Source organism: Vidua macroura, chromosome 23 (assembly GCF_024509145.1).
Source record: "Vidua macroura isolate BioBank_ID:100142 chromosome 23, ASM2450914v1, whole genome shotgun sequence".
Lineage (NCBI taxonomy): Eukaryota > Metazoa > Chordata > Aves > Passeriformes > Viduidae > Vidua > Vidua macroura.
The window spans coordinates 7,970,169-7,985,608 of record NC_071593.1 but is presented as its reverse complement, the minus strand read 5'-3'; the positions used below and the strand labels follow the sequence as shown (position 1 = coordinate 7,985,608).

The window sequence follows — 15,440 nt, the reverse complement described above, 5'->3', positions numbered from 1 at the left end:
GGTTGGTTTTTTTTTTCCCTCCAAAAACACATTCAAAAGCAAGGTACTTAAGATTAGTTTGGAGCATTTATTAGCAAAAATCAGACCTTTAACACTGGCAACAGCAGACTTATTTCCTGAGCCAGAAACTTCAGATCATTCAGGTCCATGGGTACGGGAGTCAGTTCCTGTCCGCAGAGCCCTCACTGGACACGAGGCTCCTGTGCAGAGCTGTCCCTGCAGGCAGGACCCAGCACACCACACAGATTCAAGCTCTCTTGAAGACCTGTCTACAGACTTGATTCTCACAACGAAGCTCCTACCAAAAAAAAAACCAAAAACAAACAAACAGGAAACCCAAGAGTATAGATATCTCTAGTAATCAAAGGAACTGCTTCCAAAACTGAACATAGATCATTTGCCTCCGTTCTGGCCAAGTGTACTAACTTACACTTAACATTCGAATTTAACTGCACATGACAGTGAAACAATGAAGCTGTTTCAAAGCAGAATGTGCTCACAATGTACCATCCATTACACATCCTACAGAGCTAGAAGACATATGCACACCATGACCACATTGTAAATCAGATTTTCGCCATACAGAGATATAATTAGTAGAAATCTGAAGTCAATACCAGGTGGAGGTCATCCCCTTCGAGCCAGTGAGTCCAGCCCCTGTTCTTCTTCTCACCCGTCTGGACACAGACAAGTTTGTCATTTTCCCAGGTAACGAGGCTCTGTAGAACAGGGAACAAAAAAGGTGTTTCTGCATGTCTGTCTCAGTTCTGCAAGATACTTGCAGAAAATGTGCATTTTCCTGGATCAAAGAGGACCTGGATATTACTCCTGAAGTGAAAGTGACACTCCTTGTCTGTAACTCAGGTTCCTACTGCTGTCTTGCAATACAAATATTATTCTTGAAACAATTTCAGCTCAAGTATCTGGATTGATCACGGCATCTTAATTTTTTCACAGCCTCATATATTCCCTCTTACCTTGCATTTTCTGTTATCCAAGCCTTTAGTCTCTTCCTCAAACTCTTCTCCAACTTTGAATTCAAGCAAATAATCTCTGAATGTGCTAGTGGTATGGATATAGAATGAATCACCGTCTTGTTTGATCACTTTCTGAGGCTTCAGCATTTTTGCTATTTTGCGTGTTGCAAAGTCAATACCTTGGACAGAAGGCAGAAACATCAGAGTTGCATTTATCACCAGCAATTCTGGCAGCCAGGAATTAACCTTTATTACTATGAGAAGCATTTCTTACAGTAGTTTGACCTTACTGCTATGCAGCATTTTGTTGTTTTATTGGAACCTTTTGCTTTGTTTAAAGCTGCATGTTACACAGAGAAAGTTGTCCTCTTGTATTTTTACTCTTTGAAAACCAGTTTACTCTGCTGTTGCACAATTCCTATGCGACATCTTCAGGACTTGCAGCCAGAAGACTCCTGGAGACAGTTGGCTTCCCCCACAGAGACATCCAAACTTGGTTTCAGACTTTACCCCCACTTAGCAAGAGGTTAATGTCTATTCTCATCCTTTGTCAGAGGAAAGGCAGTGAAAGAATTAACAAGACTCTCTTTAAGGCATTCTATACTTTAAACAGGATGAAATGAAGGGCAGTCCTTAAAATTCAAGAAAACCCTTAAAGGAGAAGGGAGGAAGGACAGAAACAGGTATTTTCACCTACCTAAGGCCACCATATAACCTTCGAAGTTGTCATTGCTGACAAGGTTCCAGGTTCCGCTGAAATCCACAGGCATTGCCAGACAGTAGAAGGAAGATGCAGTCAAAAATACAAATGTAATTTTCTAGCCAGGTCTTTTATAGGGCAGCCTGTGGGTGGGACTACTTCCGCTGGAGGGGAAGGGTGCTACTGCTGAGCCAGTGGGTGAGAGGGTATTTGTAGAATGGCTTCAGCTGTGTTGGAGGGAAAAGTTCATCCTGTCTGAAATCTTTGTGTGGAGCAAATGTTAATAGCCCAAGAGCCACAATGCAAGCAAAAAAAAAAAAAGGCTTAAACCATTTTGTCCATCTTGTATACTTTAAAGGGACTGATTTTGTCATTACTAAGATTTCCTGCAAGTTTATTAGATCTGAGCTTTACGATCTGAAAACCAGATATCTGCTGGTAAGGTGATGCACCCCTGTAAAGACAGGCTGTACTTGAACAGACATGGATTGACTGTTAAACTGTGGATTGTATTATATCAACAAATTTTAAAGCAATACCTATGGCACAGAGATAAGAATTATATCATGTTGGTTTATGTCTGGAGTGAGTAGTAAACAGAATTCAAAAAGTAATCTTGTGTATATAGGACATGTAGCTCCTGCCTTTGCTTTCTGTTCTTGACACATAAAGGAGAGCTGATACAGGAGCTGTTCCCACTGACGCTTCATTAGATGCTACACATGTGGCAGAACACACAGGCAGCAGAGCGCATGACGCAGCTGATAAGCTTGTGCTGGGCTTCACCTTCAGCAAAGAAGCGAGAGAAGTCCCTGATGACCCAGCAATGTGTTTTGAAAAGTGAATAAAAAATGCCTGACTTTGAAGAGAAAGGACTTGGGGAATTTGAAGTGAGGAAATAAGGGATTTAGAGGTGAGAAAACACACCTATACCTACTACATTTATTTATTTACTGACTTGTGTTGGGCTGCATAAGAAGGATAATATTTTACAAAGCAGTTTCCCCATAGTTTAGCTCCATTTTTGGAGCTGGCAGTTTGATCCATATGACTCACAGAATCACGCGAGTAGGAACTCAGGACGTCAAAGCTTCTTTCCTGTCTGCAGCTGGATATTGTTCTCTAACCTACACTAAAACAGGAATGGCACTGAGAAATGAAAATTACTGGTTCCTCTCCACTCAAATAGTAACATTTGACCCACAATTTGGTGTTCTGAGGTTATGGTAGTAAAGCACTGTTGCAATACTACTGACTCTTGCAAGCAAAGAGAAGTCAGTACTTGGTAAATCCTGTGCCAAAGTCCAGATATAACATTTTAATTTAAATTATGCAGATAGTCTGGGGTGTGGTCCTTTCTGTAAATCAGTACCTACACCTCACACAAAGACCTCTAAAGAGTTATTGATTCATGAGAAGTGGCTTGCAAACCTTGGCATTCTCAATAAGGCACATAATACAAACAAAAATGAGATAGCAGCAAATAAAAGGAGGTAGAATTCTATCACCACAACAATCACAGTGCCTCTCTAGCTCATATTCACATAATATAGACAATACACTGTCAGATTCAAAACCAGATTTATAGAAAAGAAAAATATTTCACTTATGATCAGTATTGATATCCTACCATTTTCTCTCTAGTAACAGAAAACAATTCTGGCTATATGTAATTATATTCTACTTATGGCTCGAAAGTAAAATAAACTTTATTATTTGAAAGAAATGTATTATTTGTAATAAAGGGTCAAGTGTCTGAAAATCAGTGCAATGACACTATTATTAATTTCTATCTATTAAATCAATGGCTTTAAACCAGTTCCTGAGGTAGGTTTGTCCTTCCATCAGAAACAATACTGAGCTTAACATCACAGCCCTGGAAACATGAACGGAAAAGTAAAGTACAAGACATTTCTGGAAGCAAACTGCATGACAGCAAACAAGCAGCTGCGTATCTCAAAGGCAAGCAGCTCAAAGCATGCTATACCTAGCACCACTTCAGCCAGGAGGAAATTCTTCCCTTCCAGGATAGAGCTAAATGATTTTTTTGAGGTGAACCACATGCTGACAATTAAAAAAAAAAATTACATAGATTCACTCTAAGTAAATGGTATATCTTGAAATCAGATAACTTTGTTAAGACACTGTAAGTTATTAAAAATATTTGTGTTACTGTTTTATAAATAGCAGAGCAATTTGAGTTAAAACTAATCAGAACATTTTCATTTGTTTTGCTTAAACATTTGCAATTTTCATGTACCGATGTGAATTCTTATACTCACTTCAGTGCACTGGGACAAAACATTAAAATGTGAAAATCTTATTACTGGACTTGAAAAAGTTTGTGCAGGTTCTATCACTGAGTGCACCAAACCTCATTACTAACTACAGATGTACAGAATTAGCCCACTATTTACCTAAGAAAAAGACCCAACCAGCCCCTAGAAAACACACTTTCCTGTACTGAAATGTAGTTTTTTTCACAGCAGACAGTACGTCAGTTGTTCAGTGCCTGTGAGCTCTTAGGGTCACTGGCATATTTCTGTAAGGGAGCCAGGACCACCCCCGCATTCCTGTCCTCGCTCTCGGGACTGTACAGCCTGTTCTTCTCGATGTACGCCCGCACCACGTCAGGCACCAGGTAACGAATGCTCTGGCCCCTCCGCAGGGCTCTCCGGATCTTGGTGGAGGAAATATCATTTGTGATCCATTCTTCCACGAGGTGAATGTTATTCTTATGTCTCCACAAAATATCCGATTCATAGATGAATTTCTGAACGTTGTTTCCAGCCCTACTGATACACACAAGGCCGTGTTTTTCCACAATTTCAGTGATGTCCTCCAACTTCCACAGATTGGGGACTCCAAAAGATTCCAGCATGTCACTTCCACAAAGCAGTTTAACCTGTGGGACACCTTAAAGAGAAAATTAAATGAGAAATAGGGCTTTGTTTGGGGCTTGGCAGATTTTAGCAAACTTGACAGGGACATTTAATTTCTTGACTCCCTCTCTCTCTGTATCTTTGGTTAAGATGAGACAATGGAACGAAATAAAAAAAAAAGATTCAGAGTATATAATTTATAATTAGTAGCCATAACACAGGATTTTTCTGAATAAACGTTATGGGAGTCCCTTCATTAAAGGGATCTAATGCCTTATGCTGTGGAATCTAAGGGAATAAAGTTACTGAGTGACATCAGAACCAAGAGCTACCACAAAAGTTACTCATCAGTGCAATTATCTTGAAATAACAAGGATCATTAACCATCTAATTTGCAAACAGACTTAACTTTTTACAACTGGACTCTGATTTTTCTTTTTAATGGGCTCATGCCTGTTCGGTTCCTGTTTTCTCTTCCGTCCCAGCTTTGTTATAGGCACAGCATCCTGCAGACTATTAGTGACATCAGCAGATAAAAGCTTTTGATGATGATACCTGCAAAACAGATGTATTTTAGGTATTTTAAAGATGTAGGAAAAATTTGGGATAGTACGGCCTACCAAAGAACCTCTCTCTGCAATTATCCCAACTTGTTAGAGTTAACACCATTCTTAACCCTTCTATAGGTTCATGAGACTTTTTAGAGGTTGGCTGAAGAATACCTTAAAACCTTGAGCGTTTCCAACCACTCGCTCTGGCAGCTTTCCCAATCATCAACTTCCACCCAATCTGAGTTTTTTGTAGCCAGTTTTGCCATTGTCACTCGGTGATTCGCACTGATCAGACCTTTCTTCTTATACGCATCACCCACTGGTGAAATGATGCCTTTGATTACTTTGTATTTTCCTGTGGGAAAAAACATATCACACAAGAACATGAGAAGTGGTTGAGCAGATGTTACTTCCCCTGCATTGTATTTAACCTGTGACATAACCATTATGCAGTGCAGTGGCAGCTGATAGCCAGCCCTGTGGAAAAATACAGGACACTCCTGCACTGTCAGGGCAGCACAATGAAGGAGTTAGTAAGATGTATTAGAAAGATATTTTCTATTAACTATAAACTCTGTGCTTTAGTTCATTAAAATCAGTAATAAGCAACACATAAATGAATTCTCTCATAATGGCCTACATGGTTTTGTGCAAGACATAAACACATATCAGCTTCAATATCTAATTAGCATTTGTTAAATATCTGTCACTGTCACAAAGCTATTCCAAATGATATAAATTACCATCCTACCTGTTTCATGGAAGTAGTCTTTAGCCAGCTCGAACAGCCTCAGGTGCATGTTGGTGATGGGATTGAAGGACCCACAGGCCAGCAGCACCACTTCAGTCTTCCTGTCAGGATCTTCCATTGCCATTGCTCACAGCCACGGAGCCAAGTGGACAATGCTGGTGCCAGGTACCAGCCACTACAAGAAATGGGATAAGAAAGAGAGATTGTTACTTACTTGTGCTGCCAATAAGCAGAAGACAAAATTTCAAGATCAAATTGAATGCTGTATTTTTCTTCCATCAACCTGGCCTGTGACTGTTCATGTGACACCTCCTTGTCCAATTTCTAAGTGAATAAAATATGAAATCATTGCAAAGAGGCTGCTTGCCCAGAGAGGACGGTGTACTGCCCACTCTGAAGAAAAGCAGCTCATGCTTTTAAACTTCATTTGGAGAGATTATCTGTCCTGATTGCAGGACAAACTTTATTAGAACTTTGCATCTTTTTTAAGATGCCAGTGCCAATCAACTGCCAAGAGATGTGGGCAGGGAACTTCCTTCTTGTTAAGTAACTTCCTTCTAGCGCTTATAGGGAGAAATCCTGTGACCATTCCTAGTGTTGCTACTCTAAACTGCAGTGACCCTTTCCAGCATGATCTATAAAACCAAGATTGTGTCACATATTATATTGTATTAAATTCTGGAGAAGAACAGCGTCAACATTTCTTCATTTGGGATTTATTTACATTTTCTGAAATATAAAATGTAAAGTGGGTAATTTATATAATTCAGCATGATACGTGGGAAGAGAGTGCTATGGACTAAATATGAGAAAAGCCAGTCTGCTTTGTGTTGCAGCAAGTGTTGGGTGTACCAGTGGAAAAGGTGAGAGAAGAATAGTAACATACAGAAGTTTAGTAAAAGCTGCAATTACATACTGAGGGTCATCCGCTTGTCTAAAATACCACAGTTCTGTTCCAATTCTGAGCTTCAGTTTCAGAGAGCTGCTTAAGAATTGCTGAAAATAAGGAAATTTCACTATTTATCATTTAACTTCTCTCACACATTTCTGTTTCTGTATTCTTTCCTGAAACTATTCCGGCTTGCCAAGATGTTTTCCCACATCTGGCCTAACAAAGGAGAGCTGCAATGGGCTGTTGCTCTTCGTGAGATGTCCCAGACATCCTGAAGAGCACAGAATTGTCTGCCATTGTTTCTACAGCAACATCACACCTGGAGAAATCCCACGAGGTCACCCTCACATTGTGTCTCCCTTACAGAGAGGCTGAGTGATGTTCACAGCAGCCACAGCGCTGAGACCATCACAGCCAAACCTTGTAACAGCGACTGTGTCCTAACATCAAACAGCCCGTGGATAAAAGGAACTCTTGCAAGGCTTCATATTTTGTAAGTGCTAGTACTTTTCTGTGCTTTCAATAGTTTCACAAACTTTTAAAATATTCTTCATTACTGCAGAGTAGCTCAGCAGTGGAACGGCTGGTGGTACTTGAAATGCAGCCTTCACAGGGGCACGGCTAGGGGAGTTACTATGGGAACAGGGAGGAGAGGAATTAGACTGCCTTTGTAATGCACAAATCCTACTTTCAGCAGAGTGACACATGCTGCAAAACTGAAAAAGGTTGATTTTTTCCTTAAAAAAAAAGAAGTGCAAAAAATATAGAAAAATTTAAGATGGAAATATAGAGTGCCTTTTCGGGCGTTAGTCAAGTGTCCCTTTTTTAGTTTATAGAAACAGGCAATCATTGCCTCATAAACTCACCTTACACTATAAGTCATCAAAATATGCCTACAGCAGGTCCTAGGGTGGCTCTGGAGCCCAGCCTGCCAGTCACCTTCCGGGGATAAGCAGGTAGGGTGCTCTGCTCAATCTCATTTATGCTTCAGAGGCAAATATCTGTCAAGTGTCTATATATCGGTATATATAGAGAACATAAGCATGACGTGGGCGTCGCTGGACGCTTCACTAACACCCTCCCGCAGCTCTCCGCCCCCGCGGGCCTGCACGGGGGTCCGATCCTCGCACGGCGAGCAACCCCCGCCGCCCGTCCCCGGTGAGCCCGCTCGTCTCCGCTGTCCCCGCTCAGCCCCGCGCTGTCCGCTCACCCCGCTCCCCGTCCCCGCTGTCCCCGTTGTCCCCGCTGCCCGTCCCCGCTCAGCCCCGCGCTGTCCCCGCTGCCCGTCCCCGCTCAGCCCCACGCTGTCCCCGTTCCCCCCGCTCCGTCCCCGCTGCCCGTCCCCGCTGCCCCGCGCTGTGTCCGCTCCCCGTTCCCCTCGCTGCCCGTCCCCGCTGCCCCGCGCTGTCCCCGTTCCCCCCGTTCCCCCCGCTCGCCGTCCCCGCTCACCCCCGCTCGGCCGGGCCCGCGGGGCCGCTGGCGCTCATTGGCCCGGGCGCGGCGGAAGCGGCGCCGCAGGAGCGGGAGGGGCCCGGCCTGACGCGGCCTGCCCGGCTGAGGGGTGAGGGGGCCCGGGGCCGGAGCCTGGCCGGGGAGCGGGCAGGCGGGCCCCGGGGAGCGCCCGAGTTCCGCCTTCTCCTCCCCGCAGGCCGCTCGCCCCGGTCCGGAGGGAGGGCCGCGTTCCCTCCGAGCGCTGTGAGGCCGGGATGGCCCGCTGGCCGCCCCGGCACGACCCGCGGGCAGCGCTGCTTCTCTCCGCTGCCTCAGACACCTGCAGCCGGGCTGTCTCCGAACAGCGTTCCACGGGGCCCTTGGAGAGTCGAACCTATTGTTTCATGTAGCGGGGCCTCTGTGGTTCAGTAATTGCTACTTGATTTGACACTCGCTTGATTTTGTGTGCTGTGGCTGTTGGAGTTCCCTAGTGAACCACCTCTTGCTGTGAAGATAATTCTGTGCACCCAGCCTGACATGTCTGTATTTCCACTGCAAGGTGTTGTGATTAAACATTCTATCAGCAAGATACTGCATAATTTTAATATTTAGAGCATTTTAAATACGTTTTAAGTTGTCGATATAAACAATAAAATGTACTTTCTCTTAGGAGTGTCATGTAAAAACAACATTTTCATGTGAAAACAGAAAATGGCTTCAAGAGGAACAACAGAGACCAGTAAACTAAAACAAAACTTGGAGGAGCAGTTGGACAGATTAATGCAGCAACTTCAAGATCTGGAAGAATGCAGGTAATAAAAATAGTTGCTTTCCTCTTATATGGTAGTATTTTTCTTAAGTGGTACCTTTTAAAAAATCTTAGAGGGGGGCTTATTTATTTTTGTGTTTTGCTGTGGCTTTCTGTTTTTAAATTAGGTAGGAAATTTGTGTTAGTAAAAATTATTTTAAAAACCTTTAATAAGATTGTTTTATATATCTGAGAAAGATGCAAGCAGAAATACCCAGTATTTTCTTTGAAATGCTATGTTGCAGTGTGACTTTTAAATTTTTAATAGCTGTTCACAAAAATCACAGTTTTTCTATGGGATTTTTAATAGCAGTGAACAAGTACCTTTTGTGGCTCTTTTGGTTTATCTTACAATTATAGATGCCTGGGGGGGTTTTGCATTGTTTGCTTTTTAGTTTGTCTAACTTTTCATGTGATTTTGTATTCATCTTCTGTGGGTTGATACAATTTGAGACAGTGAATTATCAAGAAGGTTGGGCTTTTATCTGTTTTAGTAGTTGCATTTAAACACCCCGTGTTTAGATGCTTTCTGACTCTAGTTCTAACTCGTCCAAGCACTACGTGACTTTTGCAAGAACAATCAGAACTGCTAAGGGGTGGTGGTGCTGTTCTGGGAACTGGGCAAGGTTTGGACAGCAGGATCAGTTATTGCTAAGTGGGGAGATAGGCTTCTCAGATAATCTCATGCACTGCGGCTTTGGGCAAGACAATCTCGCCACCTATTTTTGTTGAGATCCAAAAATACTTCTAAATACTGCTCCAGGTGTGGGGTATCTTGTTTATTACTAGGGCTTTTTTATTATCAGTGAGTGTAGAACCATGCAGGTGGCTGGGAGGGGTGCACGAGCTGGGCAGGAGCTGAGAGGGCCCGAGCAGAACAGGCTGCAGAGAGGGGAACTCCTCCGTGCTGCCTGGGGAACAAGCTCCGTGCTGTGGCCCAATGCCCCGTGCCCATGGCGTGTCTCAGGTTCAATCCTGTGAATCAGTGTGTCTTCTCTCCTCCCAGAGAGGAGCTGGACGCAGACGAGTACGAAGAGACCAAAAAAGAAACTCTAGAGCAGCTGAGTGAGTTCAATGACTCCCTGAAGAAGATTATGTCTGGAGATATGACTTTGGTGGATGAGCTCAGTGGCATGCAACTGGTAAGGACGATGTGTTGCTAAAAAACTTCATGTTCTGCCTGGAGGTGATGAAACAGCAAATAGATACAAGTGATTCACTATCATTTTTATGTGAAATCTGGATCTATGTGACTAATGTATTTTCTAATTTAATACCCTCGTATATGTAAAAAATTTGGATAGGTGTCTTCATTTTAAAAGGGAAAAAACCCCATTGATGAATTACAACCTTAACATTGTAGGAGATTAAGACCAGGATAGTAATGAAAAGTTTCACAGCTCTTTCTCAGTCCAGTTACATTAATTAGAGGATTCTTTTAGCCCTCTATAAATGTAATTTTTTAAAAATTTCACTTCCATGGTTATGGAAAAAAAGATGAGCTCTGTGTATCAAATGATGCAGAGGATACTGATGATGCTCTTCAGCCCTCATTAGTCTCGTCTTGCTGCTGGGGTTTGTGATTCCTGTTAGTCCTGGTCATTCTTGCTCTTCTCCTTGCAGGCAATACAAGCAGCCATCAGCCAAGCATTTAAGACTCCTGAAGTGATTAGAATGTTTGCAAAGAAGCAGCCGAGGCAATTGAGGACAAGGCTGGCAGAGGTGAAAGTTTCTGTTTTACTGCAAAAGCTGTTTATTTGAGGCAGACTGATTCAAGTATGTAATGATTGCAAGGAAAGCACTGAGTGTGCTGGAAAACTCGGTTGTCAAGTCCAAAAGAGATGGAGACGTTCTCTTTCAGTATTTGTTCAGTTTTAAATGTTTATTGAGGTAATGGGGGCAACCATGTGTATTTCTTGAGTTATCTTCTATCTTCCTGCTTCAAAGCAAAAATGGGATTATCAGAGTGAACTGAGGAAACTGCAAATAGAAAGTCTGTGATTGTACTGAGGGCTGGAGAGTGCACTCAATATTTCAGAGATCTAAACTGAAGATCCAGATAAAGTGAAATCAGGTGGGATTTCTCCATGTACCAGTGATGTGTGAATACATAATTTTAAATTATTATCATTTTTGGACAAAAAGAGATCCAAGTTTGGAGAAATCAAGTGAGTTAAGGTTAGGGGTAAAGAGTATTTGCAGAACGTTCAGAAAACTTCACAGTCATCTTTCAAATCATAGATAGCTCTGTCCCTTACTGCTGTGGGTCCATGGCTACTGATGATATTTTTAGGCTGTTGCATTTCTCATGCTGTTGTTTTGGGTAAAATTATGGAAGCTTATATATTTTGACTTTTTCTCCCCTGGTGTGCAGATGGACAGAGACTTAATGGTTGGGAAGTTGCCACGAGACCTGTACACCCAACAGAAACTGGAAATCCTGACTGCCCTCAGAAAGCTTGGTGAGAAGGTAAGGGGTTGGTATGATAGTCAGGTGAGTAGAGTTTTCTGCCTATTTAGGAGGAATTAGAAATAACTAAAGTAAGAAATTACAATTTTATAAGCAAATGATAAAATGCAACGTGCCGTTATATTACATAAATGTCCTTCCATTTTAATGCCAAACTTTCTGATGCTGAACACGTATCAAATAGTTTGGTACCTTTCTATATGGCTGTTTCTACTTTTAAATGCTTCCTTTGGTGGGCTGTATGAATCACACACCAGCTGGTGCAAGGTGATGGTATTTATAAAAGCTACAAAACAAGTCTTTTACTGGCCATCTACCACCAATTCATCAGGAGCTATTCAAGACCTCTGACATGTATCCAGCTTCACTTTTATAGTGTTGATTGTGCCTGGATATGAGAAAAAGAAATTGGAGAGATGAGTGATAAATTCATTGTTGCCCCAGTGATCCGTCACTGGCAGAAAAAGCCCTGGGTTTGCCACCAGAGGGAGGAAGAGAAGTTACTTCTCTTTCTGGATGGTATATGAAGAAAATGGGTTGCTGTGTATCTCTGTACTTCAGCTTTTTTTAGGAAATGAAGGAATGTAATGGAAAAGATCAAGTGGAGTACTTAAAGGAGCTGCAATCCAAGTAGTTTCCAAAGCAAAGGCTTTCCCAATATTTTATTGCTTGAGTGTCAGAGAAAAAAAAATGTTTTGCAAATATGTAAAGGCTAGTTAAGATTGTGAACTGAATGCATGAAGCTATCTAATCCTCTTGGAATGAGTTCCTTGGACCACAACATCAAGCCACTTCACCACACTCTGACCTATCCTCTTAATCTTTTTAAATGAGCAGTAGCCTGCTGCACAGAGGGCTTGCTAGGACAGTAGTCTCACATCTGTTCTGGATGTGAACAATGACAGCAAATACTGCGTGTTTGTCTGTACAACATTGCAAAATGTTAAGTAGCTGTGTGCTTGCTTACAAAGCCAGCAAAGGCAGGTAAGTAATATGTTTTCCTGCATTCCAACATCATCCTGAATATCTGAACCTGATTTTTATATTTCTAATAAATAAACTGACGCAAACACTGTGAAGAGTTTGACACACATGCTTTGCTGTAATAAAGATGTGTACCTGAGGCTAATTAAATGACTTTTAACTTAGCATATCTGAACCTTCCAAATGTAGGTTACTGCTTCATTATTGTAAATATTTTATGGGCATCTGTCACAAGGCATCAGAGCACATACATAAAAGTAAAATATACATGAGGAAATGTTACTTTCAAGCAAGAGAACCATTTCTAGGTCAGTGGCTCTTAACATGGTCAAAGCTGGCAGTGACTGCTTTTTTTTGCTTTCCTCAGTAGATGATAGGAAGCTTAGATCTTAATTCATTACTGTACTGACCATGTTACAAAAAAGTTATTGACACCTTGGCATCGTTTAGGTACACAGGTACAGTGTGACCTTTTAATAAAAAATGATCACTGGAAATCAACTTGAAACTTGCACGTGCAGGCATGTCTGACACTGCACATGCTGTCCTGCCTGGGCTGACAGGAGCCAGGGAGGGAAAATTCAGTGCTAGGGGAAGTAGCTTCTGTTTTTGTTTTAGACTTTAGTATGGTAGATAACACTGCCACTTAAAAGCTGCAAATGGACAATGCTGTCATCTGTCCTAGCTTGTGTAGATGCACAAGTAGATGGTGGGAATGTGCACAGTTAAGGTATTGGCTTCACAGTTGTGGTGTTTTTTCATTTAGCTCACTGGTGATGATGAGATGTTCTTGTCAACAAATGCTGGTACAGCCCTGAGCCAGTTTGAGAGAGTCTCCACTGACCTTGGTAAGTTTTCATTCTCATAACTTCTGATTCCTTTGCCTCATTGAACACTGATTAATAGAAGTATGTCTGGTTCCTCTATGAAAGAGAATATATGAACAAGAGATTCATGCCATTAAATATTAATATATGTTTTAATAACAATGACACTCTGATGCACTATTATGAGGAAAAATAAATCCAGTGCCAAACGTCCATAAAATGCCAAGGGTGTCCATTATGCTGAAGGCTTGAATCTCTGTCTCAAGCAGAGATGCTGCTCTTAGAATTAAACACAGATCTTTTTTTGCATTAAAGACTCTCTTTCAGGAGGTGTCCTCTGCTTGAGGCACAGAATTTGGCAGTTATTGGCACATTGTCAAAATACTGCTTTAAAGCACTTTCCTGCCATGATTGTCATACCTCTGATTGTGTCGACAAGATCAAGAGCTGAGTTACAAAAGGCATTAAATAAGCACGACAGTTCATTGTAGTAGTAGTTGAAACTGGGATGAAAGAGCTATGAATGGCAGGAACGTGCCAGACTAACTCAGGGTACAAATAAACTGTCTGGGTGCCCTACCTTTCAGCTCTGCCCTCCCTGGAAGTGTAAGCAAGGTGAGAACTCTCTCCTTCAAGAGGGGGCTTTGGCAGTAGCTCTGTGTGTGGGGGTGTCACCAACACCATTCCAGCTACAAACACGAAGTACAGCAGGACATGGCTGCTCTAGACCTGGCAAGCTTGTGTGTTTTGTTTTTTTTTTAATTAGCTCAAGTATTCTGGTTTTCACAATGTAGGTTTGATTTCTTTGGATCTCAAAATGTTTTGCTTGATTTAAATTGTATATAAGGTAATTCACAATTTCCACTAATACTTACTGAAAATGCTTTTTCCCCCCTCAGGATCAGGAGACAAAGTCTTTGCTCTTGCAAGTGTTGAAGTAGAAAAGGCAAAACAATGAAGAGGTTCGTGAGGCTTGTGTCTCCAGTTATCAGCAGCATTGGATTTTGGTCATACTGCATTTGATTTTTCTATTTCTAACATGTTGAAAAAAAGCAAAGCAAAACAAAAACCCAAGCCCTAAATCTCTTGGGTCCTTAACCAGAAGATATGAAGTAAACAGCCTTAAGTGCACTTTGGAACCTTGGTGTCTGTACCCTTTAAGTAATACAAGCTCTGAGGCTGAACACTAAGTGGAACTCTAAAACAAAAGCATGGTATGACTGTCTTTGGAAAGAGTCAGCTGTTTTGAACTTTTCTGAATGTGTATTTCTCTAACTATTAAAACTTAATCTTTTTGCATGTGGTTGTAGCAAACAGATCTTTTAACGAAGTGCTCCTGATGATTTTTTTTGGTTCTTCACATTGTCTTAATTTTGTCTGGACTCCCTACTAAGTAGTTTGTGCTAGGAAAGCATTGAAGCTTTGGAAAATGGATGTAGTTTATTGAAATGCCATCTTTCTACAAACTGTTTGCAGAAGACCCAAAATGAGCCTGGATGCTGATCACTGGCCCTTGAATGCTTGTTTGCTGTGCACATGAATGAGCACTTTGTGTCCCAGCCCTGACTGAGGACAATGGCAGCCCTGTGGGGAGGCTTCTGGAGTCATTTAACCTTGTGTATTGAAAGGACAGGAATTGATAGGACATGGCAGTGAGATGCTCTTCCTGGCTCTTCCTTCAGCTCTGGTGTATAACTGCACGCTGCTGTTATTTCAGAGGGGGCATGAAATAGCTTGCAAGTAGAAACAAGTTTTAAAAGCGGGGGGAAAGCTCCCGTTGTGTGATCAGTGCAAGGGTTATTCAATCTCAGTGGTGCTGCTGTGGAGAGGGGAGGGTCTGTGTCTCCACTGGATCCTGAACAAACTTGCCTTAGGATGATTTGAAATCTCATGCAGTTGAATTTTTATCTCAGAGACTAAGTGGGTAGCATTGACTATAAACAGAAAATTAACGTGGTCAGTCATCATTTAGAGTGCACTTACAGGGCATAAATACCCTATAAATTAGCACGTTTGCCTAGAAAACTGGAGTAGACTAGAAAATGTGTTTCTAGACTCTATTTTGCTTTAATACTTTTGACATCTAGCGTTTAAGAAATGAAAGGATACATGATATAGATAGCATAATTTGTTTTTCACTGATAGAACTTTTTTTTCCCTGTTATTA

General features: G+C 41.8%; 3 protein-coding genes across 6 annotated transcripts; 1 reads left to right on the top strand and 2 right to left on the bottom strand.

Annotated features, from left to right (window-relative positions):
- Positions 1-47: 47 nt before the first annotated feature.
- On the bottom strand, positions 48-2,881 carry RBP7 (retinol binding protein 7). Its single transcript, XM_053997281.1, has 4 exons — positions 1,675-2,881; positions 978-1,156; positions 618-719; positions 48-298 (listed from the first exon to the last, which is right to left on the bottom strand). The coding sequence occupies exons 1-4, from the start codon at positions 1,745-1,747 to the stop codon at positions 248-250; spliced, it is 405 nt and encodes a 134-aa protein (XP_053853256.1). The 5' UTR covers positions 1,748-2,881; the 3' UTR covers positions 48-247.
- An 88-nt stretch (positions 2,882-2,969) lies between these two features.
- On the bottom strand, positions 2,970-8,300 carry NMNAT1 (nicotinamide nucleotide adenylyltransferase 1). Of its 2 annotated transcripts, none has more exons than XM_053997275.1 (6): positions 8,203-8,300; positions 7,620-7,754; positions 5,862-6,036; positions 5,282-5,465; positions 4,969-5,114; positions 2,970-4,593 (listed from the first exon to the last, which is right to left on the bottom strand). In XM_053997275.1, exons 3-6 carry the CDS (start codon positions 5,983-5,985, stop codon positions 4,175-4,177), a joined length of 873 nt encoding a protein of 290 aa, XP_053853250.1. In that variant the 5' UTR covers positions 5,986-6,036; positions 7,620-7,754; positions 8,203-8,300; the 3' UTR covers positions 2,970-4,174. The 2 variants fall into 2 exon arrangements, with proteins under 2 accessions (XP_053853250.1, XP_053853251.1); XM_053997276.1 differs by having other exon boundaries at positions 7,620-7,765; positions 8,203-8,297.
- On the top strand, positions 7,834-14,572 carry LZIC (leucine zipper and CTNNBIP1 domain containing). 3 transcript variants are annotated; one of them, XM_053997279.1, is made up of 7 exons: positions 7,834-7,911; positions 8,855-8,996; positions 9,999-10,134; positions 10,616-10,714; positions 11,367-11,462; positions 13,213-13,294; positions 14,173-14,572. In XM_053997279.1, exons 2-7 carry the CDS (start codon positions 8,896-8,898, stop codon positions 14,229-14,231), a joined length of 573 nt encoding a protein of 190 aa, XP_053853254.1. In that variant the 5' UTR covers positions 7,834-7,911; positions 8,855-8,895; the 3' UTR covers positions 14,232-14,572. The 3 variants fall into 3 exon arrangements, with proteins under 3 accessions (XP_053853254.1, XP_053853252.1, XP_053853253.1); XM_053997277.1 differs by lacking the exon at positions 7,834-7,911 and adding an exon at positions 8,232-8,314; XM_053997278.1 differs by lacking the exon at positions 7,834-7,911 and adding an exon at positions 8,336-8,743.
- The last annotated feature ends 868 nt before the right edge of the window (positions 14,573-15,440 follow it).